Consider the following 24,179-nt stretch of genomic DNA (forward strand, 5'->3'; position numbering starts at 1 on the left):
TGCAAGCCCATCATGATTTAATGAGACCGACAACAAGATGCACACAACAATTAACACGCATACAACAAGCCTTTCATGTTATTAGGTCAACTTCTGAAATTGGAATGAAATTCTGTGTTCCTTGATGACTTCTTGATGTACAGCAGTGAACAGAGGAGAAACATTTCTAATTAAGAGAGGATAAAAATAACTGTTCACACTTCTGGGGGTGTATTCTGTAAGTTTTTACCTAGTGGACAAGTCCATTTTGTCGGCTTCTGATGTGCTGATTGGGTGGGGGCGCCTGTCTCCTTCGCATGCCCAGCCGATCGGCCTCGCCAATCCGAACTTCAGCTGCAGACAAAATTGACATGTCGACCTACAGAATACCCACTCATGTGGAGCAGTCTGGTGCACATGAATGTGTACCATGCTGCCATGCATTCAAGCACGCACACACTCATTTGCTAACTCACTCACATGCACGCATACACACAAGAGCCATTCAATACAAGTGAATAGGAATTACTGCAACACCCAGTAAATCTTTTCTCACCATGCTGAGATCATGCATCTTTTCACATTCATTTGGCTTTTTACATGCTATCACGGCATTAATTGTGATGCAATAGCACAAATGTGTTCATTCAAGTGTTTTCTTGCAAATAATAGCTCTCCGACTGAACTTTAACATCTACTGACAGACGCATATACTTGCGTGCTCTCTCAATACATAATATATAAATCTTCTGTATTTTATAAAGGCTCATTGATAAACAAATCACACATTCTTTCAGAAATCCACTTCTAAGAATATAAATTTGCAAGTGAATAAATAATAAATTTTAAAGACATAGACTCTATAAAATCTATATAGCTAGTGGTCTCGCTCTTCAGGAGGTCGGTATTCAAGCCCAAGGTGTTCAAAAATAGATTCCTCTGTTGGCGTGGGAAGCCGTTTTCCACGACTTATCTTTTCTTCCCCCTGAAAAAAGACATTTGTAATAATTTAAATCCTCTCAGATAATTCTGCATGCATCCTTTAATTTATCTAGTTCCAATCTGCATAGAAGTACATGTAAATACTATAAAAACCAACCAAAATGTAAAAGACATAAATATGTGTCATTCTTACAAACTGCATAATAGCACACACATGAGAAAGTTGAAATTTCAATGAGCATGCATCTAGTTACCTTTACAGCTGATTGTGTCCTGTGCTAATCGATGCAAGTAGTAGAATATGCAGCCACAATATACCACCTTACTGCAGTCTTGCTCGCTCACAAGGACATGATCAGTTAAATTTAGATCACCAGAGAACAAGCTTTCTTTTTTTTTTCCAGTTGGATGTAGCAAACACTGTGGAGGTAACTGTACTACTTACCTCACTGCATAAGTTAAGAAACACAATTAATTTAAAGAGACAGCAGTCACATCATTTCTCACACACACCACGTAAATACTTGTTATATAATTACTCAGTTTATGTGCTTATGTATTACGTCCCTTTTAATTAACACGCAAGTTGTGTCATGTAAAGAGCTCTTAAACAAGCAAACTGAACATGAAATTTGTCACTTTTTATCCCATCCATTCCAAGCGGCACAACATATTTTTGGCCATCACATAATTATGTGGTAGAAAGAAGCCAATCAGGAGGGCTGAATCAGTCAATGAATTCTCAAACACAAAAAACTTAAAGCTAGACTTCAATTGATGTTTTACTGCTCCAAAAGTGTACACAAGCCTGACAAGACGTGTTTGTTGGGTGAGTTGGTTCTTAATCATAGAGAAATTAAAAGAGCACAAAAGAAACATGAGCAAAGACACACACATGGACAAATTAACACTACTGCCTATCTTGTCTGGATTTCTTTTTCTGCTCGTTTAGTTTTATTAGGATATGCAAGTCATGGGATGCAAAAGCCCTCTTACAAAAACAGGACTCACAACCTGATAACGCCACCAAAAGCACTGGTATAAAAACGAAAACACAAACAACAGCAACAACAAATCACCACCCGCTTGCCCGTGTACCATGACCACCACATAAAGTATGATATATAAGGTGTGAGGAATTCACTTATACATGCTATGTGTGTAGCACAAGTAAGCATCGGAGGTCATCCCTGAATTTTCTTTTTGGAGAGATGCAAGAAAGCATACAATTATTTTCTGTTGTTTGACATACTTGAGTATATTAAACACAATCTATTTGTACAGTTACAAAAATGCACAGGCAGTTTACTATTTTGAAAAGTTAAGCTATGGAAGCAAGAGGGAACCTGCTGCAGTAGCTATGTGGCTAGGGAGCTGTGCTGCTTAGCTCGAGGTCATGGGTTCAATCCGTGCTGTGTTGGCAGCATTATGATGGTGGTGGAATGCAAAAACGCTTGTGTGCTTAGACTTATGTGCATTTTAAAGAACCCCAGGTAATAAAGTTAACCAGAGAGTCCTACTACAGTGTATTTTATAATCAGATCATGGTTTTGGCCCGCAAAAACCCCATAATGTTTTTATGCAGGAGGACAATTGTTCCAACAAACTGCAGGAAGGGAAAGAAAAGCCTTGCACCAAGAAAAGGAGGTAAGGTTGATGAGAGGACAAAGATGGATGAAATAAAGAGAGAGGGAAACCATCAAATATTGTGTAATAAAAAACTTGGTGATGGATAAAGAAAAAATATAAAAGAAGAACATAATTCATAGAAGACTTGAGCCCTAGGGAAAGAATGAGGACTAAAATGGCAAAATATGTAAGTGTGTATATATATATATATATATATATAAAATTGAGACTGAGATGCCGTAGAAGTCGCAAATCTGGGTAACATTGTTTTGGCCAGATGAAAGCCTTTGAACTTCAATGATTGCCTTATGTATTCTTGTTACTAGCATATTGTAAGGACTGCAGCCTTCTACTTCGTGCCCACTGACTATAATGTATTGTGTGTGAGATATATTCTTACTGCATTACACTTTCCCTCTGCCTGCATGTTAAAGAACCCCAGGTCGTCTAAATTTTCTGGAGTCTTCCGCTACGGTGTGCCTTATAATAAGACCATAGCTTTGGCACGTAAAACCCCATAATTTTTTTCTCCCTCTGCTACCTTTTCTTGAGTCTGACCTTCCTTTTCATTCCACCAGATCTGTCTGCATATTTTTTTACTTCTTGCTTCAACAACCTAACTTGTTGAAATAATAACTGGCCTCCACTACATGTGCATTTTCTTCCTGCCACAGTTCTCTCTCCTGTTTCAATGAAGCCAAATGGGCAAGGACCCTTGCTTGCAGAGCTACATTTTACCTTAATCGTCTCTTCATAAAGATACAATAATTGCCTCTACAGCAAACATTCCTACTTGTCCCTTTTACCGGTACCATCTGCACTCTCCAAGCCTGCCCTTCTATCAAGGTTGTAGAGAAAGCACAGCCCCGAAGTCCTGGCACCATTCCCCAGCCATGGCGGGAGCATTCCTTATGTTCCTCTACTACTTCCACTAGCCACGATCTCATCTGTCCTCTAGCGCAGATCACAGTAGCAGTTCCCACACTGCCTCTCTCTCAGTGGAGGCGGTATTACTGGCTTGTGATGACCTGAAGCAATGGCACGGTACCCCACCAGTGAAAAAAAAAAAAAGAAAAAAGAAATGTGGGCTTCTGGAACCTTGAATGTAAATGTGGCAGACCAAGCAATAGAGAATTCGAGCCACCAAGGCCATCCAAGAGTCTTAGGGCCCAAACTCTGTTCGCTTCTTAGACATACACTTAGGTTCCTTCCCAGACCTCGTACTACTGAAAAGTGCCCACAGCAGTTAGCTGGTACATGCAGCTGCTTACCTACATCCCTATCACCACTAGGAGACTAGCCAGCCGCCTTGGGGTAGAAGTTCCGTATACAAGCTATCACCAAGCCGTTGCCAAGCCAGAATTAAGATGAAGCTTCTCCCGGCAAGCGTTTTATTTCAAGAGCAGTGGCTCCTCGGAGTTATGAGGCGGGGCTATGCCATTGGCTGTGCCATTAGTATGTGTCTATGATGGCAGTGATACCTTGACAACTAGCTCTTGAGATCGTGGAACTTGATGTCCCAGGTCTAGCAGGAACACTGCTCACCGACGCTACCTGCTGTGGAACAGATGCCATGGCCTCCCCAAGTCCATCCATGGACAAAGCTGGGGCCCTACATTAGGCACCAATATGGAGAAGGTGCGGCCCTGAAGTCCTGACTAGCAGATACCTAGCCATGGCTGGAGCATGCCTTGTCTTCCTCTGCTGCTCCCGTTAGCCACAATGTCACTGTGTCTGTCCTCTAGCATGAATCAGGGCAGCAGTTCCCACAAGGTATAGCTTTTGAGGAAGGCGAGTTCTCTTCTTAAAATATTGGCACCAGAAAGAGGCATCCCCTTCCCCTGTTCTCCCATATTGCTTGTTCATTGATATGTGCAGTTTAATGGACATGTGTCACAGCTTACAGCCCATGATTAAGCCCAAACCCCACGAGAGAGATTTTGCGTCGACAGCTTCAAGCGGTGAAATGGGCAATTGCGTGAACAGAGCGCTCGTTCTTGTCGCTCAATTGCTTGGTTTTGAAAACCTAGAATTCATCACTCGTTGCCTGGAAATGCTATGAGTGACTAGTCATAGTAGCCAATAGCATAAAGCTGTAACAGGATGTACAACAGGTATACTACCAGTTGTCACACGAAACAAGAAAACTGAATTTTTACAGGCACAAGGATAAAAAAGCCTACTTTATACTGCTAAATACTTTATGCTGCTCTGTACAGCAAAACAAATCAACTTAAATTATTACAGCATGCATCACGCCAGTTTCAGCATGTATTTGCTGCCTTCATACCGGCAACACCAGGGAGATGTCGCTCAAAGTCGTTGCTCGCATGGGGTTAGATTTGTAGGCGATGAACGGACGCGACGGCCATCTCCGTTGCGTCGCTTGTCATCATTACGCACAAGATCGCTTGTATAGGGTTTATACTTTAATCAGTACCACTGGTGGTTTCTTATGTGCACTTTATTTGATGCAGAGGAGTTTTTGAACTTAGCCTCTAATGGAATGAGGCTGCCATGCCTATGAACTGAAGCTCCAGCCTTGTGAAAAGTAATGCAATATTTTGTCCACAGTGAGGCATAAAATGCAAGAGTGAACTAAAATGACTTTTGGATCAAAGTAAAGTGAGGTGCAAAGACCAGAAAGCAAGTAAGCCTGGGCTAAGAGATACTGAAGCCTCGTAACCTTATGCTGTTTTCTTTTAATTGTACCGAGAACAAGTTCATCGCCTATAATTTTCAAGGCATTGAACATGCTTAATAAAGGGAAAATCAGACATTCACCCGTTCTTAGCAATTGCTACAAAGCAAACCCATATGGGTTCCTCGAAAGAATCGCATTTGAAGAAAATTCGTCCTGGTCCGGGACAGCAGCTCGGATCAGGACGAATTTTTCTTCAACTGAGAGGCTTTTCTTCTGAGGAACCCTTATGGGTTTACTTTGTAGCAATTGCTATGAATGGGTGGATGTCTGATTTTCCCTTTATTAATTACTTCTCTCCACCTTGCGGATTTTCGCAGAGCTATTACGTCAAACCATTGAACATGCGCAGTGCACTATGGTCGAGTATATAAATGTAGCGCATACAATCAACTGCAATTTTTTCTTGTTCCGGATGTGAGAAGTGTATGGGTAAAAGTTTGTCATGGAAACTGATCACAAGCCACTCCTTTTGATGCTATCAAAAGGGATTTGTGGCATGCCATCTCACTCGCAAATATTTTTCCTATAGCTCACGAAATGCAACTATTCCTAGAAGTTCATTCCCACAAAGAATTTTGTCCTAGCAGATATGCTGTCATAGTCGTCTCCTACTTAGTACGGAAGCCGAGAATGCTGGGAATATGGGAGATGTTGACGTTCGTGTTTATAGCTAATGGGCTGCATCGTCACCAAAGCAACATACAACAAATTAGCCAAGTGGTTTGTGATGACTATCTGAAAGCAGTTACTACCAGCATGGCATCCATGTCTCTAACCGTTTTCCTGCCAACTTGGGTAGCTGGTTAGTCAATGGTCTAATGGGTAGAGCATCATGCTGCTGTGCTGAGGGAACCGGGTTGGGTTTGAAACCAACTGTCAAACCAACTTGGGTGACTGAGTATGTGACATTGGGCATGTGCCACTCCTTAAGCAACCTATTTCATTCGAACTTGGATTACTGGGTATGTGCCAATGAGTATGGATGCTCTTCAATGAACCTCCACGATACCAACTTAGGTCACTGAGTATGACACACTGGGTATACATGCTGCTCATCAATGAAACCATTTCACACCAACTTGGGTCACTGGCCGCCAATGGAAACTGACCCTGTAAACCTTTAACAGTCGAACTCTATCGAGTAAGGCTAGCTTAGCAGGACTCTTTGAGGAACTATTAGATGTTGCTTGGGATATTATCGGCCTTAGATTAGAAGAACTGGTGAGGCTTATACATTGCTGCCATTATCCATATGCTGCCCGGTTGCCATTATCCCTCAAGGGAAAAGTGCATAACAGCTGTGTCTTACCAGTACTCACTTACAGGGCAGAAACCTGGAGGCTTATGAAAAGGGTTCTACTTAATAAATTGAGGACGATGCAACGAGCTATGGAAAGCAGAATGATGGGTGTAACGTTAAGGGGATAAGAAGAGAGCGGATTAGGTGAGGGAACAAACGCGAGTTAATGAAACCTTAGTTGAAATCAAGAAAAAGAAATGGGCATGGGCAGGGCACGTAATGAGGAGGGAAGATAACCAATGGTCATCAAGGGTTATGGACTGGATTCCAAGAGAAGGGAAGCGTAGCAGGGGGCCGCAGAAAGTTAGGTGGGCGGATGAGATTAAGAAGTTTGCAGGGACAACATGGCCACAATTATCACTTGACCGGGGTAGTTGGAGAAGTATGGGAGAGGCCTTTGCACTGCAGTGGGCATAGCCAGGCTGATGATGATGATGATACATTGCTGAGTAATGGCCATGTCCTCTGGTCCTCTGTCCTGATAAGAAGCAATACGGCGTAGGATTCCTAATCCATAAGGACATAGCAGGCAACATTGATGAATTCTACAGCATTAATGAGAGGGTAGCAGTAGTCATAACCAAACTTAATAAGAGGTATAGATTAAAGGTAGTACAAGCCTACACTCCAACATGTCACGATGATGAGGAAGTAGATCAGTTTTATGAAGATGTTGAATTAGCGATGAAAAAAGTGCACACTCGGTATACAGTAGTAATGGGTGACTTCTACGCAAAAGTGGGGAAAAAGCGGACGGGTGAACAAGCAATTGGCAACTACGGCGTTGATTCTAGAAATGCTAGAAAGATGCTGGTAGAATTCACAGAAAGGAATAAGCTGAGAATAATAAACACCTTTTTCAGGAAGCGTAGCAACAAAAAGTAGACCTGGAAAAGCCCTAATGCTGATACAAGAAATGAAATTGGTTTCATACTTTCTGCCAATCCCAGCATAGCGCAGGATGTAGAAGTGATAGGTAGGGTAAAGTGCAGTGATCATAGGTTAGTGAGGGCTAGGATTCACCTCAATTTGAACAGAGAAAGAGTAAAATTGGTCAAGTAGAAACAGGTCAACTTAGAGGCAGTAAGGGTAAAAGCAGACAAATTTAGGCTGGTACTTGCAAACAAATATGCAGCCTTAGAACAGAGAGATGATGATGATGACATAGAGGTAATGAATGAAACCGTAATGAGGCTGGCTTCAGAGGCAGCAACTGAAGTGGGAGGCAAGGCACCAAGGCAACCAGTAGGCAAGCTCTCCCAAGTAACAAATAACCTAATAAAGAAACGACAAAGAATGAAAGTGTCCAACTCAAGAGATAAGATAGAATTTGCGGAACTGTCAAAACTGATCAACAAGGCAAAAATAAGTGATATTCAAAATTATAACATGAGAAAGACTGAAGAAGCCATAAAAAATGGACGCAGCCTGAAATCAGTGATAAGGAAACTTGGCATAGCACAAACCAAGATGTATTCACTGAAAGATAAGCAGGGTAATATCATCAGCAATCTCTGAGATATAGTAAAAGCAGTGGAAGAATTCTATACTGACCTGTACAGTACCCAGAGGACTCAGGAGAACTCCATTCGAAATAATAATGAACAGGATACAGAAACTCCTCCTATAACTAGAGATGAGGTCAGAAGGCCCTTGCAAGACACGAAACAGGGAAAAGCAGCAGAAGATGGAATAACAGTCGATTTAATCAAAGATGGAGGAGACATAATGCTTGAAAAACTGGCGGCTCTCTGTACGAAGTGTCTATCGGCTGCAAGGGTCCCAGAAAACTGGAAGAATGCAAATATACTAATCCACATAAAGGGAGAGGTTAAAGAATTGAAAAATTATAGACCCATTAGCTTACTCCCAGTGCTACATAAAATATTCATCAAGATAATCTCCAATAGAATAATGGCAACACTGGACTTTAGTCAACCAAGGGGAACAGGCAGATTTCAGGAAGAGATACTGTACAATGGATCATATCCATGTCATCAATCAGGTAACTGAGAAATCCGCAGAGTACAATCAGCCTCTTTATATCACTTTCATAGATCAAGGAGTACAGACCGCTTACGTAAATACTTTGGAAAATATCTACAGAGATTCCACAGCCACCTAAATTCCACACAAGAAAAGCAGGAAGATAGCTATAAAGAAAGGGGTCAGACAAGGAAACACAATCTCTCTAATGCTATTCACTGCGTGCTTGGAAGAAGTGTTCAAGCTGTTAAACTGGGAAGGCTTAGGACTAAGGATCGACGACGAATACTTCAGCAACCTTCGGTTTGCCGGTGACATTGTTTTATTCAGCAACACTGCAGACGAGTTACAACAAATGATTGAGGACCTTAACAGGGAGAGTGTAAGAATGGGGTTAAAGATTAATTTGCAGAAGACAAAGATAATGATGAATAACCGAGCAAAGGAACAAGAGTTCAGGATCGCCAGTCAGCTGTTAAGAGTCTGTGAAAGAGTACATTTACCTACGTCAATTAATCACAGGGAACCCTGATCATAAGAAGGAAATTAACAAAAGAATAAAAATGGGTTGGATCACATACGGCAGACATCGTAGGTTCCCGACTGGAAGCTTACCATTATCATTGAAAAGGAAGGCATACAATCAGTGCATTTTACTGGTGCTATCATATGGGGCAGAGACTTGGAGACTGACAAAGAAGCTTACGAACAAGTTAAGGACCACGCAAGCATTTCAGAGGACTTCTCTCCTAGAATCCAATCAATAAGAAAAAAGCTTTGGACCTGGACAAAGCAAAACTGAGACAGAGGCGACAAGGTATTTCTATCCTTCGACAAGGTTAGAATCAATGGCAATATGTTCAGATAGGACGAGGCATTGGACGGGGCAGTTCCCTCAGCAGCAAAGTGACATACCCGGTCTAATTCCAGTCAAAAACAGCACGAAAGTAAAACTAAATCTTATTTGTTAGAGTTACCCCACATCTTCAGTCCGCTAACTGTTTTAAATGTTAACGCCCGGAGCGTTGTGAACAAGTCTGATGACCTTGAAAGCCTACTTCTTAGTTACAATCCCGACATCACGCTTCTGACGGAAACATGGCTTCATGATGCTATCCCCGATTCTGACATAATACCCGGCTCGTACAACATAATTCACCACGACCGTGGCTCGAGAGGGGGTGGTGTCCCGACCATAATAAAAAAGGGCATCCCATTCACATCCATTCCACACAATACTTCTGCTGAAATGGTTTAGATTCTAGTGCCGTCTTTCAAATGGAAGGTTCTTATTGGTGTAGTATACAGGCCTCTGAATGCAGATATCTCAATTTTGAAATCGTTGCATGATTTTCTTTACGCCCACAGTAAACACTATACTCATATTATCTTATGCGGTGACTTTAATCTACCCATGATAAACTGGGACTTTTAATCTTAACTAATTAATTTAATTTTAACTTTTAATCTAAAACTAGTAGGAACACCTACACGTGTTACTTCAAGCTCAAGAACTATCTTCGACCTTGTTCTTATCTCTGAAGCAGTCAGTGAAACAGGATTTACTGTAGAAGTTTTACCAGGCATATCAGATCATGAAGCGATCCTGCTTAAAAACAATCTACAGCAAAAAATTATCCATTGTCCATACAAAGAAGTCTTGGATTTTGGGAGAGCAGCTGATGAAAATGTACTCGACTACTTAGAACAAGAGTTCGACACTTTTCTTCAAAAATCAATTCAAGGTGTAATTAGTGTCAATGATTTATGGTTGCATTTTAAGGACACAGTGCAGGAATGTATGCACAGGTACATTCCAACAAAATGCAAGAGAATGGCCCGCAATAACTCTTGGATCACTCATTACATACTGAAGCTAAAGCGCCGCTTAAAACGCCTGTCACGCTCCAATAGTTGTGTCGATCGTTCTGTGCTACCGTCAATGCGTACCGAACTTAGGAAAAAAATTTAAGACTCAAAGTATCATTTTTTTCAATGTTAAGCCACATAATTTTTTATTTAACGCCCCAAGAAAGTTTTGGATGCACATAACCGAGAAAAAGGACCCGGTCACGTAAATTAGATTGAATGATACCGAGACCAGTGATAACCAGAATATTGCGGAAGCGTTCAACGAGTACATTGCTTCAATATTTCTACGTGGTACTGAAGACGATAGTCTAGAATTTTCAGGTTCTGGCTGCAAACTTACGAACCTTTTTGTTTCCTAAGAAGGTATTCTTTCGTCCCTATTAAACACAGACATAAAGAAATCTGCTGGTCCTGATGACATACCAAATAATTTTCTTTATAGGTACGTGGAGTGGTGCGCAAAGTATCTGTTTATAATATTTAACGAAAGTCTAAAGCAAGGTGTCCTTCCTAACGATTGGAAAGCAGCAAAGATAATTCCCATTCATAAGTCCGGAGATAAACTCAGTATTACGAATTACAGACCCGTCTCGCTTCTCTGCACCACTAGTAAGGTGATGGAGCACTTCGTTTTTAAGCACTTGAGCAGCTTTCTGGAAACCAATAGTTTTTTCTCGGAAAAACAGCATGGATTTCGGTGTGACCTATCTACAATTACTCGGCTTCTACATATTACCAATGAAGTCATGGCAGCGTTGGACCGCGGCGGGCAGATAGATGTTTTTTTTTTATTTTCAGAAAGCAATTTGACTGTGTTTGCCACAAAAGACTAAAACTGAAGCTACAATGTGCGCTGAAAAATGAACAAATTCTTCGCTGGCTTGACTCTTATTTAACTAATCAAACACAATATGTCCATATAACAAACTCGATTTCTTCACCTGCTCCCGTACTTTCTGGTGTACCGCAAGGTTCAGCATTTGGATCTCTTTTCTTTTTTATTTATCTGAATGATTTGTCCTTTGATTCCCCGGTACGATGCCGGTTCTTTCGGTACGATGCCGGCATTGTGTACTACAACATTCAATCACTCCATGATTAGACTACTATACAGGATTACCTTAATGCAATCGATAATTGGTGTCAGTCCTGGCGTATCAACTTAAATGCCTCAAAATGTACTCAAATGATGATTACAAGAAAGAAAGCACCATCAATTTGTACATATAAAATCAATAATGTAGCAATTAAGACGGTTGACAAATTTAAGTATCTGGGTGTAGTCACTGACTCAAAACTAACCTGGAGCGCTCATGTCCAATACGTCGTTTCGGCGTCGCTAAGGAAGCTATGGCTAATTAAACACCGGCTCAAACATTGCACTAGTAGGACTAAACTCGCTGCCTACACGACACTCATTAGACCACTGCTTCAATATGCCAATGCTGTGTGGGATCCCCACACAAAGACTGGTGTCAACAACATTGAAAGAGTGCAAAAGAAAAAAATATCTCGTCTACTATAAAATTTATAGTAGACGAGCCTCGATCACTGATCTCAGAACATGGTCAGGCCTCCCATCGCAAGAATTTTGGCGCAGACTGCATCGCTTACAAACTTTGTATAATATTGTTAATAAACAAACACAAATGGATCCCAACATCTACATCAATTTTAATAAAACAAGAGAAACCAGACACAAGCACAGCAAAACGATTGTGATGCCACAGACTAAAACTACTGCTTATTGCTTCTCATTTTCCCCTCGAACTATAGCAGAGTGGAAGGCTCTATCGCAAGAAGTCGCTTGTATGTCCTCGGTCGAATCCTTTGTGTCTGCCGTGCAATCTTTGCAATGAAGCGTGTTAGATTTAGAATCACCAGTTTCCTATTTTTGTAATTTTGTACAAGCTGCCTTTACCGACGCAATAGTCTGTATCTTTAAGCATTTTTTTTTCATGGTTCCTTGTAACTCATGTTTTTGTTATTTTGACTTGCAGCGCCGACTTTGTACTCACTCGCTCCTGCCTGGACTGCCAAGAGGCAGTTGGCAGTATCTAATAAATAAAATAAATAAAGAGCAATGGAACAAAGAATGCTAGGCATAACTTTAAGAGACAGAAAGAGAGCGGTTTGGATCAGAGAGCAAATAGGTATAGACGATATTCTAACTGACATTAAGAGAAAAAAAAATGGCTGTGGGCAGGTCATGTAATGCGCAGATTAGATAACCGTTGGACCATTAGGGTGACAGAATGGCTACCAAGAGAAGGGAAGCACAGTAGAGGATGGCAGAAGACTAGGTGGTGCGACGAACTTAGGAAATTTGTGGGTGCTAGTTGGAATCGGTTGGCGCAGGACAAGGGTAATTGGGGATAGCAGGAAGAGGCATTTTTTCTGCAGGGACATAAAATAGGATGATGATGATGATGGATCACTGGTTACGTGCCACTGGGTGTATGCCACTCTTCAATGACAAAAAAATTCCTTTAAGATTTCTCAGGTGCTGGGCGGAATTGAACTCGTGTCATATATACTCAATCTTGTCTGCATGTTACTTTGTGGCACCGCTGCTAGATGTTGCAGTGTGTCCAGAGGGAAGCGTGAAAGAGGAGCCCAGCTGCATACATGCCTCAACATGACGCATTTCGCTGGCGACAATATGGTGTGTCGCTACAATGCTTCAATGCTAACCAAATTAATGTGAACCTTATAATGTCGACATAACAGGCAAAACATTTCAAGTTAAACTGAAACCCTTTTCCTTGGAACTGACAGTGGTGAATGGAGTCTTGCTTAAGGATACCAAAGTCGTCTTGCCAAGGAGCATGCGGTGGGAAATCCTCGCAAGGACTCCTGCCAGCCATTTTGGCTTGTGGAAATGCAATGAAGAGTCAGAAGTCTTGTTTTGTGGCCAGGGCTTAACGGAAGTATCACCACTTTTATTTAGAGCTGCCCCACATGCAAACAGTATATGTACCTAAAGCAATCGCAAGAGCCGTTTCTTATGCATACTGCTCCAGCATGTGCATGGCATCAGGTTGGTGTAGGTATCTTTCATTTTGGTGGAGAATTGTATATCATTGCATTTGATGCCCTCTCAAATTTTCCAGAAGCAGAGCAACTGCGTGACATGATAGGACCACAATTGGTCCTCTCGACACAATATATTCTCCTGCCATGGCATTCTAGTACAAGTTTGCATGGACAATGGGTCACAATTCTCCTGTAATGAGTTTTTGGTCTTTGCAAGGAAGTACTACGACTTCACGCAGATCGCATCAAGTCCCGCCTACTGATGGAGAAGGGTGTGCAAATAGTCAAATGCATAATGAAAAAATATGTGGGCCGAAGTGAGAACTTCTGGCTAGGTACTTAAGCCTACCACTCAACACCTTTGGAAGATGGACAGTCATCAGGAGAGCTCCTGCAAGGCAGGTAGCTTAGAAGCAATGTTCCAGACTTCAACAATGTTTCAAAACCAGAAGCGAAAAAGCACTGATAGCAAAGAAAAGCAGGGTGTCAAACCGAAACCGAACCCAAATTTTTGCCCGGAACCAGAACTGAACCAAACCCGTATTTTTTCTGCCATTTTGGAACAGAGCCTGAACCATAATGAACCGAAGGAATCATTCCGAACCGGTTCAGGGAATGGAGATTTAGAGCAGAGCAGTTTTATATGGGAGACGCTGCCGAGAGATAATGCGGCAGCATCAGCCGTCCACGCTCTGCACATCCTGATATAACCATCATAAGTCGTAATAAACAAGTTGATTTTTATCAAGTTATTAGCCTCTTATGGTCACCATTTGTCACAAGAACTCGGTGCACATATGAAAAAAACCTATGCGGCTCGAATAAACACACTGGCGCACACCGTAGAAGCCTTCAGAACAATGAAGAGAAATCGACTTGCGGCTCGCGGAGAGCGTGTAGCCTTTTAAACAGTGCTAAGTGGATCCATCTCCACTTTTTCTCATGGGTGGTGGCACCGCGTCGGAGAGAACCGATTCGAACCTTCTGGAACTTGTTTACATGCCTGACCAATAGTGACGTGCACCCCAGCGGGAGAGTGAGAACGCTGTTGTGCAGTGGATGCTATGTGTATGTGCATCACTGCTTTCGGATGAAGTGATGAACAGACGTGGCGCGCCGTATAAAAGGACAACTAGTGCTGTTGACCAGCCCGTGCCGAAGTCCTAACTTTAAGACTTTGAGAAAATGCTTCTGCTCAACTCCTTGGTCAATGCCGCTGTTGGGAGCCACAGACCTGCAGAAAGCGCGTGCCTGTTCTAAGTATGGCCACATCACAACCCTCCATACATCAGACTGACACAGTGCGCAGTGAGCAAATCATGTTGTTTATGTTTGCCTCTCTCGTGTAGCAGTGCGCTATTGTTGCAAGATCTTTCTGTGTATTGTGGTCTCTGTGAAGTGTTGTATTGCATGCGTTGCATTGTTTTGGAGAACATTGTGTGTATGTTGTTATGAGTTCAGTGAAATTCCTCTGTATCGTCTCTTTGCTGTAAGTAGCTTGTTTTTGTATGCGAGCTTTTCACTGTGATCCATTCTCTGGCTTGCGATCAGTGAATGTCGGGTACCATATGAGCACCCCTCTTTGTCACTTGGTAGCTTCGTTTCGGCTGAGCTTGTCACGCTAAGTTGAGGGCATCGCCTGAGAGACTGGAATCACTACCCCGACATGCTATAAGGGTGTCTGGGAGTACTACACTACAGCACGAACGGTTACACCATTGGAAACGTTACCCCTCACCATTTACAAGTGAAGGTGTACTTGCCGTGTACTCTAGTTTTGCTTTCCCCATCTCAAAGTCGCCCCCAACTAAGGCTGAAGTCTCAAGATTGTTTTGTGTATCTGTAAACTTTTCTCACTCCCAATAGGACCCCCTATAATATAGAAGTGTGGGTACACATGCCGCTTCTTTTGGCTGTGTCTCACTTCTCTGCTGTGAAGTCACCCTAATCAGAGCAGAAGCTCAAGAGTAGTTGTCTATTAATTTTTCTCAGCTGAAACATGGTGGTCATGCAGTGCAGAAGTGAACCAACTGTGTATGTGCCCGCTGTTTTGTGTGTGAATTGAACCATTTATTTTTCCAGTGTGCACGAGTGCCCTCTCTGTCGGTACTTTATAGCATTAAAAGAAGGCCGAATCGCCACCTGAGCTAGTCCGCTCCTCAGGGCTGCTGCTGAATTCTCCGTTGAACCCGAACCATCATCGATGCCGCATCTGCTCTTCGTGTGTTGTCTAGGTGAGCGAACTATCGATGCACTCGTGTCACTGTATATTACATTCTCACCTTTTGTATTCCTTTGGAGATTTATTGGGTTATGCTTGGGCGATAGAACCGATTTCTGTAATTGTAATCACTTGTTTTCAATTGCGTTTTTATGCACACCTCGCGAAGCTTTTAATGACTAATTATTATAGTAAATTAAATGGTTTCCTTGGTAATTATTTCCCTTCTACATTTGAATTTTAATATTTACGTTGTTGTTAATCGAACTTCATTGTTGTCTCATTACTCTCACTGAAAACGAACCTCGTAATATTTACAGAGCCCCTCTTCCCGCACTCCCCATCTAGATATTTTCTGAGGGAAGCAGCATTTGCTTTCATGTTTACAGCAAGAAATTTGAAGTGCATTGTTCAAATAGGCTTTTTTGTATAACAGAATGAACCAGTTTCTTAATGTCTCAATATAATCAGCGATGACTCTTTGTCAAAGCATGCTTTTGAGTGAAGGGCGAGAGAGGGATGTCGGGCAAGATAGCTAGTTCTGCATTTTAGTCTTTGCTTTTTGTGCACTCTTCCCTTCAAGTAGTGTTCTCTTCAAATGTCACTTCCCACTAACTTCCATTCGGGTCCTAGGGTCCTCATAAGCATTTGCACTCTCCTTTTTGTAGTATGCTATTGCGCTATGTCACAATTTTTAAGTGAGCTAGTGCACCTTGTTGCAGCCCAGACTTTAACAATAACAAGAAATGAAATGAAACTACAGACATTATGAAAGCACCTGCTTGAATATCTTTGTTTTTGTTAGGTAAAGAAAGAACAGCCAGAACGCATTATTTTAACACTGCCTGTGGGGCTCCATAATAGGAACCGATTGCTCATGCCTCGCGCCTATTTTAGACCCTGCAAAACAATTTTTTTTTTGCTTGTGCCCATAATATTTGGGGTCTTAGGCACAAGTGTTTCTACAAAGGTAGTCGTACAGCGACTAACTATTCCTGTATTTTATTTTTGTGTGCCACCGGTGCTGCTGATTCCGAAGATAGGTCACTTCATTCATCGTCCAGTCCACAAGCATTTCCAGTTTGATGTCAAGAAAGGACAGTCTATATGTCAGAATGGAGACTGTCAGACTAGGCTATTGGGACAGCATGCTGCTAACCTTAAACGTCATGTGCAGCAGCATCACAGCTCAGAATACCAAGCACTAGTCCTGCAGAAGCCGTCGTGTAGCAAATCCTCACAAGGGTCTGGCAGTGAGCAGGTTTTCCCTACTACGGAAGGGCAAGGAAATGAAGGTGAGCGTGGGTGTGAGCGTAAACATAACCGGAGAAGCCATCATGAATGCTTGCATCGAATTGGTCACTATGAATGACTGACGATTTTGCATGATTGATGACTCCAGGTTTCAAAAAATAACTGACCGTATATTGCAGGGCTTTAAGAAAAGAATGACTGCGAGTGCTAAGAGTGTTTGATTACGAGTGGCTCAAGAAGCAAAAAAAAAAAAAAAAAAGCAAGAAAATTGATATCACAGTCACTTCAAAATCATCTTGTTTTGCTAAAAATGGGCAGTGCTACAGGCCTTGATCGAGCAATCCTTGGCATCAATGTACAATTTATTGAAGATGGTAAGATCTGCCTGCAAACACTGGCTATGAAAGAACTTTTTGAGCGGTACACCGTGGAAAACTTAAAGCACGAAGTTCTTGGTGTGCTCTCTGAACATGGAGTAGCACTGGACCAAGTGTACAGTGTAACGACAGACAATGGAGTGAATATGGTTAGAGCGGTTGCTCTTCAACCTCATCCTGGCTAGTCATTGAATGAGGTTGAATGTGGCACGTGCCCACAGTCTAAGGATGAAGAGTGGGAAACGTCAGATAAAAATTTAAGCAAGTGGCCTTGAAATGAGTTGGAAGGAGACTTCATGTTTTTGGATTATGGACCACTCCTTCAAGGGATGAGGTGTGCCGTTCACACACTGCAATTTACAGTGCAGGATGCTCTGAAATATTCAGCAGTGAAGGACCTTGTTATCACAGCAAGCAACATAGTGAAAAAAATGTGGGCACCAGCAGTGATGTCCCTCCTTTGCGAGCTAAAATTGAAGAAACCAATTTGGACTGTCTGACACGGTGGATGTTGACAAGCGCCATGCTTAAACGGCTGCTGGAACTCCGAGAATTCTGCGATGACTTTTTTAGCCATGAAGGTGAGCTCTCTCTTACAGAAGACTGGCAGGGCATCGAAAATGCAGTGGCTGCACTGCCTCCCGCTGAGAAAGCCACTGTTTAACTGTAAAGGGCTGGCTTAACTGTCACCTAGAGGTTTCTAAAATGGACACCTCGATAGCCAGCAACACGGTAATTGCCATGAAAAGGCACGAGAAGCTGTTGCTAGGCTGCAACCTTTTCTGTGCAGCTATTTATCTAGATTCTTCTTACCACATAATGTTGATTAGTGAGGAAAGGCGCCGATCGAAACAGCATCTGGTGACCACATGGAGGCGGCTTTGTGGGATCGTAGGAGGTGATCAAGTACAATTAATAGCAGTAGCACAATCTCCCTCTAGGAGCTTATGAGCTGAGGATGAACTTGAGGCCTTCCTTATGGAATGAGAAGAGGACTGCCTGCATCCAGCTAGCGACAGTTCACTCAAAGTCGAAGAAGTACCCAGCCTACTCGATGCCTTCGAGAAGGTTCCTAGAATAAGCAAGGATTCGAATGTACTGGACTAGTGGGAGAAAGAAAAGTCAAGCTGTGCAGACCTGTATTCATTTGCCACAGTAGTGCTTGCCGTGCCAGCCTTACAAATTGGCATTGAAAGGGCATTTTCAGGACTTAAGTACATCCTGTCTAGTCAGTGAATGAGGTTGAATCCAACAACCCTTGACGATGTCCTCTTCCTTCACTCTTGTTAGTCTGCCAAATAAAAATTTGCATCATTCACTGGGCACATAATGAAATGTTGTTTGGAAGCGGCAAAGGTGTCACATTATGCTTATTGGTAATCATACAAGCCAACACTGCACTCTAACCTATGAGTCGTTGCGGGAGAAGATGCATTGGAAGATTGTTCTTGGAGCTTAAAAAAATCAGCATGGAATAAAATTGAAAAAGGTAATACCTGCGAGATCATTATGCCGTACATCTGATAAAATTCTGCAGGAAATTTTTACTCCTAGAAATGCCCATTGAAACATGCGAAAGATATGCAATGTGCCCATTCGAAGTAGAAGAAATGCACACAACTGATAAACGTAAAGCACTCAGTGAGCATGCGAATAAATTTTGTAAAGCCCTTGTATCTGGCTAAACAGGGTGGTAAATTCTCCCTAAAAAAGCTTTAAAATTTCTGAACATGGATAGAATGTAGCATGAGTGTCAATACTGAATTGCGCAGTTTGCTTTTATAACCCAGGTTTCCTAGCTGCGTTATTCCCGAGCATAGGTAAACCTTTAGCAGCTCTTCAAAACTGTAATTTCTAGTTTTTTATTATGGTGCTGTACCTTGCGCCTCAAGATATTTTTGCCACTCACCCGACAGCACCATCAAATATTATACATAGTCTGTAGTTCCACAGACCATCAGGTTCTCTTCTTATTATTAACCTCAATTTAATGTAAGGTTGTCCGCATATACTACCAGTTTGCGTTAAATACTGCCCATCTCCCCCAATTTTCTTTTGCATTTAGAGTACATTAAGTTAGAACGTATATTCCGAGGTAACATATCATGGTTTATTTTTCATTGTTTCTATATGCATACTGTTTACTATTGTGTAACATTTTCAATGTGTTGTTAATTTGAAGGCATCCCCGCCCCCTTGTGAAGGCCCCCGCCCCCTTGTGTGGACGTCACTAACAATAAATCCATATCTTCCACTTATTCTGGTTGAATAAACTGTTACATACAAACAGCAGTGAGACACCAACACTCACAGTCCTCTACGTCACTGGCACTTCTTCTTGTGCAGTGACATTGTGTCCTTTGTTTACTGCTCTAAGAGAGCATGATAACTAAAAAAACAACAACAAGCTCGACACCCTCATACGAGGGATCTACAAGCAAGCACTTGGCCTCCCGCATTGCACCAGCACTGAACTCTTCAACCAACTGGGAGTTCACAACAACCTTTCCGAACTCATTGAAGCCCAACAACGCTCTCAGCTTGAACGGCTCACCCTTACTGAAACGGGACGCTTTATTCTATCCATGCTTGGCTTCACCTACCATCAGCAACAGGGCCCCAAACAACCGATCCCGACCGACATCCGTAGCTGGATCTACATAGACCCTATCCCCAGAAACATGCACCCTGAATATAACAGGGCCCAGCGGCAAGCTCGGGCCGGAGCTATCATAAAAGCACTTGCTCACGTACCTGGCGTCACATTTGTTGATGCAGCCCAATACTCCCATGGCACGCGATTTGTGGCCGTCGCCACATGCGATAAAGTCCTACACCAAGCCTCCAGAGTCACTACCCTCCCTGCCGAGACGGCTGAAGAAGTGGCCATCGCCCTGGCCACTTTAGATCCCACCTGTCACACCATCGTGTGTGACTCTTGCTCAGCCGTCACTAACTTCAGCAAAGGCCATATTTCTCCCCAAGCTCTTCACATCCTCTGCCAGGCACCACACTCTAAAGACAGCATAATCTCCCTAACATGGATCCCGGCCCATGCGGGCCCTGTCCACCCACACCTCCCCAATCTCAACGAGGTCACCCACTCCATTGCGCGAGACCTAGTCAACCGCGTCGGAGTCACTGGAGATGAGTTGGACACCAGGGACAATCTGACAACTTATAACGATCTCGTTAAGGCCTTTTACCTCAGTTGCCGAACGTTCCCCCCGCCTCACCCCAAGTTCAGCCGGGCGCAGGCTACCACCCTGCATCTGCTACAAACAAACACGTACCCTTCACCCGCCCGCCTCCACTTTACATTTCCAGACGTCTACACTACCCCCAACTGCCGGTGCTAAAAGACATGATGGCCGGTGCTGTGGCATTCACCTGGCTACGCTTCCGCATATGCTGTGGGAGTGCCCAGCACAGCACATACAGACTAACACCACGACTCTCTCGTCGAGGTTGCATGAGGCTCTGCGGAGCTCTGCCCTCGACGACCAAACCTGGGCGATCCAGCACGCCCGCGAGGCGGCGGCGAGGCAAGCCCTCAACGTCCCTTCAAGGGAGGCTTAGGCCCGGCCATCATAAAGTGCTGGTTGTACAATAAAAGTTTATTCCGCCTCCTCGGGGCCTTCTTAACTCCACTTTTAAAGTAGACGCGACAGCATTTCCATATCATCTTGAATCTGCTCAACCTTAAAATTAAGGGGCGCATGGATTAAAGCTGATTAATGTAGATTAGCGGGTAGACTGGGATGGATTAGTGAGAGGAGTGGGTGAGATAATGTGAATCAGTGGGTTGGTGTGTTGATTAATTTGGATTAGAGGAATTAGCAGGTCGGTTAAGGTGGATTAGTGGGTCGGACCAACCTTAATATTTTTGGGGTCCTTGGCATTTGCAAATTTTGCGGCGCTATCACTCTTGACCAATCAGAAAATTTAGTTGTGCACAAAAAAGCCGCAATTTTTTTAGGTGACTACAACCTAAAGCTGCAAAATGTCTTTCTTTATGCCCACATTGTGTTGTTATGCTGTTTCTAGTGCAAGATTGACATCTTGCACTGAAGTTAATAAACGATTGCCTAATGCATATTTTGTAATCATCCAAGGGTTTTCAAAACAAGTATCTATATGAGGTAAGAGTGTAGGAGGCAAGTAAACTGAAAGAAAAAACATGAGGGGCGATCAACTGGTTTGATGCAAAGGATAAATCCGATAGCATTCTTCAATACCTTCTCTTCCTTTGTGCTACCGTTCTACAGCCTTGGAGTACCAGTGACCACTACTACTGCTTGTGACTTCACTAAGCTACTATTTTTACTAGAACCCCATTGCCGTTAACTATTATTGAAGCGTCATTAGCAAGTTGCTGTCGCTGGTGTTTCCCTAAAGTGAGTGAGTCATTATGGCCGTTCCTTCCTTCTAGCCGGTCTGTTAGCAGGTGGAAGGTGGAGAGAATGAAATCCCTCTAAACGCCACCTGCCACACTTGACAGGTGGAGGCTGACGCCGACACTGGACAGTTTTCGACTTCTAGCACTGCTAATGCTCTTGTGTTAAAGCTAAAACGTCATGAAAAAGTGCAGCAGACCAACCAATTTTCCTTTTTTCAAGTGTGTGCGCGTGCGCGCGCGTGTGTGTGTGTGTGTATGCGCATGCGCGCAGAGAAGTTGCTGCCCAGCAAAGAGGCTGCCCGCTTGCCAGTAGGCTGGCTGGCTGGCTGGCTGGCTGGCTGGCTGGCTGGCTGGCTGGCTGGCTGGCTGGCTGGTTGGCTGGCTGGCCGCCTGCCTGCCTGCCTGCCTGCCAGCCAGAAGATTCAGGTGAGGCCGCATGATTTGGGGAGGGGGCAGCACCGGGCCGCTGCCCACTGGCCAGAAGGCTACATGCCTGCCTGCCAGAAGATTGTGGTGAGGATGCATTATTTGGAGACAAAAGGTGTGGCCCGTCACTGATCGGAGAGGGGCGTGGAGCACAAGGCGGCACTGCGGTGGCTACGTAGAGCCATTGTTGTTCTTTTCCTCAAGAAAACTGTGGGGCATGAAACTGCAGGTTTGTGAACCAAGAATAAAATAAAATTTAGTTATATTAATGAATTAAATAAATTAATAAAGATAACCTTGTGGCCACAAAGAGTAATGCTTTCACATTCACACACGTAAGCAGCCTTAACTGTCCCTGTGAACTTTTATTTCGCTTCAGTTAGTGTTGTAATCGTTGGCCTCCCATAAAAAACATTTTGCAGTGGATTGTACAGCTAACTTGGCCAAGTCACAACATATACAAAAAGAAACCTACACTATGAATTTGTTTTTATACTGACGTGGCAGAGAAACAAAAACACAGCACTATAGAGTAAAAAAAAAAAAAAAAAAAAAAAACACTCCCGTCTTTTTTATTCTCCGAACCTGTTTGAACCCGTTCGAACGGGTTTGAACCGGAATTGAAATGGTGCTCTGGAACCGAACCCAGAACCGAACCCGAATGGCTTGAACCCGAAGCTGAACCGAATCTGAAAAAATTCCGGTTCGACACCCTGAAGATATATGTACAAACATTACCACCTTTGGCACAGGGTGCCGTAGTAAGCGTACATGGCTGGTCATCAACACAGATGGCTCAAAGTTGCACACTGTACAGGCACCATTGTGTCTTCAGAAGCAATAAAAGTCACCTATTTTGCCCGAAAAAGATATATATTTGTCGGTACAACGAGTACAGCATGCCTGCTACACCTAAACTCCTAATGCTGCTGCATGAAAGTGTTGTGCTGATTCAACACAAAGGACTTCTGTGCAACAACGTCAAGAGCAGTCCAACCTTGAACCTGGAGCATCAAATGTGCTTGCCTAATCATTGCAAGCTTGTACGTCAGACCAAGCTTCCAGAAGATTGGTCTGCATTGTCAGGCTAAATGCTTAACATGCACCGTATTTGCATGTAAATAATGTGACCACGAATATAATGTGAGGAGGGACTTTTAGCCTCTCAGAAAAAGACAAGATATATATTACGATTGTAGTGGGAAGTGATGTCGCAAAGAAACAGGCAACGACTTATAAAAGTGGATGCCCACATGGCGATTTATTCATCATTACTGTGAACTGCTGTAGTAAAACACGTGAAAGGACGAGTGCATGCATAATTTACTTGTCACTGCTGATGTATTTGTCACTGTCATTGAGAACGGCGCCGTCCTTGATGCCATCAAGGTTATTGGCCAGGCAGTACTTCAGAAGTGCCCGCGGCATAATCGAACATGGCAAAGGTGTGTTGGTTTATGTGTTCAAAAAAGGCTCCATACGTGGTAATGCCAAGTGAATTAGCTGACTATAGTTTGAAGTGGCAGGGAAAAACAAAAAAAACAAAAACATGCCATACATAGTATGCATGTACGTCATTCAACTATACTCCGCGACTTCCGGTTTACGGCAGCGCCATGTTGGGGAACCTATAGGCCTATGCGCGCGCCTGTTGATAAGGTACCCCAAGATGGCGGAAGGTAGCGGAAGCAGATGACAGCAGCGGATGTGACGTCATGTGCATACTATACCAAGAACCCGAATATAACATAAGGTGTGTCCTGAGGTCAGAAATGTAAGAAAAAAAAAGCATTATATATTCATGCAAATACAATAATGCTAATTTTCAGCAAATAGCATACAATTTTTTGGTTTACTTGTTGTATAATTCTTTCTCTACCCATTGAGAGATGTATCAGGCACTTGTCTGTCATCTAGAACTGACAAGGCATCGGACATGTGCAGTGCACCATGATCAAGTATGTAATTGTAGTGCACACAATAAACCATTGTTCTTTCTTGTTCTGGCCATCCCGCTGTCACCTCAGTCATGCCTTAGGTCGATGCAGTAATTA

The 24,179-nt window shown here is 43.0% G+C and overlaps 1 protein-coding gene across 4 annotated transcripts in view; it reads right to left on the reverse strand.

The window, feature by feature from the left end:
* The window catches only part of LOC142566150 (DNA polymerase lambda-like), a 65,171-nt gene continuing 40,992 nt past the window's right edge, over positions 1-24,179 (reverse strand). For 3 of the 4 annotated variants that reach the window (XM_075676976.1, XM_075676977.1, XM_075676975.1), the window contains one exon: positions 1-964. In XM_075676976.1, coding sequence (XP_075533091.1) covers positions 857-964 — 108 coding nt within the window. In that variant the 3' untranslated portion in view covers positions 1-856. Of the gene's footprint in view, positions 965-18,437; positions 18,592-24,179 lie in introns of all 4 variants that reach the window. The other variant, XR_012824985.1, reaches the window with a different exon arrangement.

The sequence above is a fragment of the Dermacentor variabilis genome, unplaced genomic scaffold (assembly GCF_050947875.1).
Source record: "Dermacentor variabilis isolate Ectoservices unplaced genomic scaffold, ASM5094787v1 scaffold_12, whole genome shotgun sequence".
Classification (NCBI taxonomy): Eukaryota; Metazoa; Arthropoda; class Arachnida; order Ixodida; family Ixodidae; genus Dermacentor; species Dermacentor variabilis.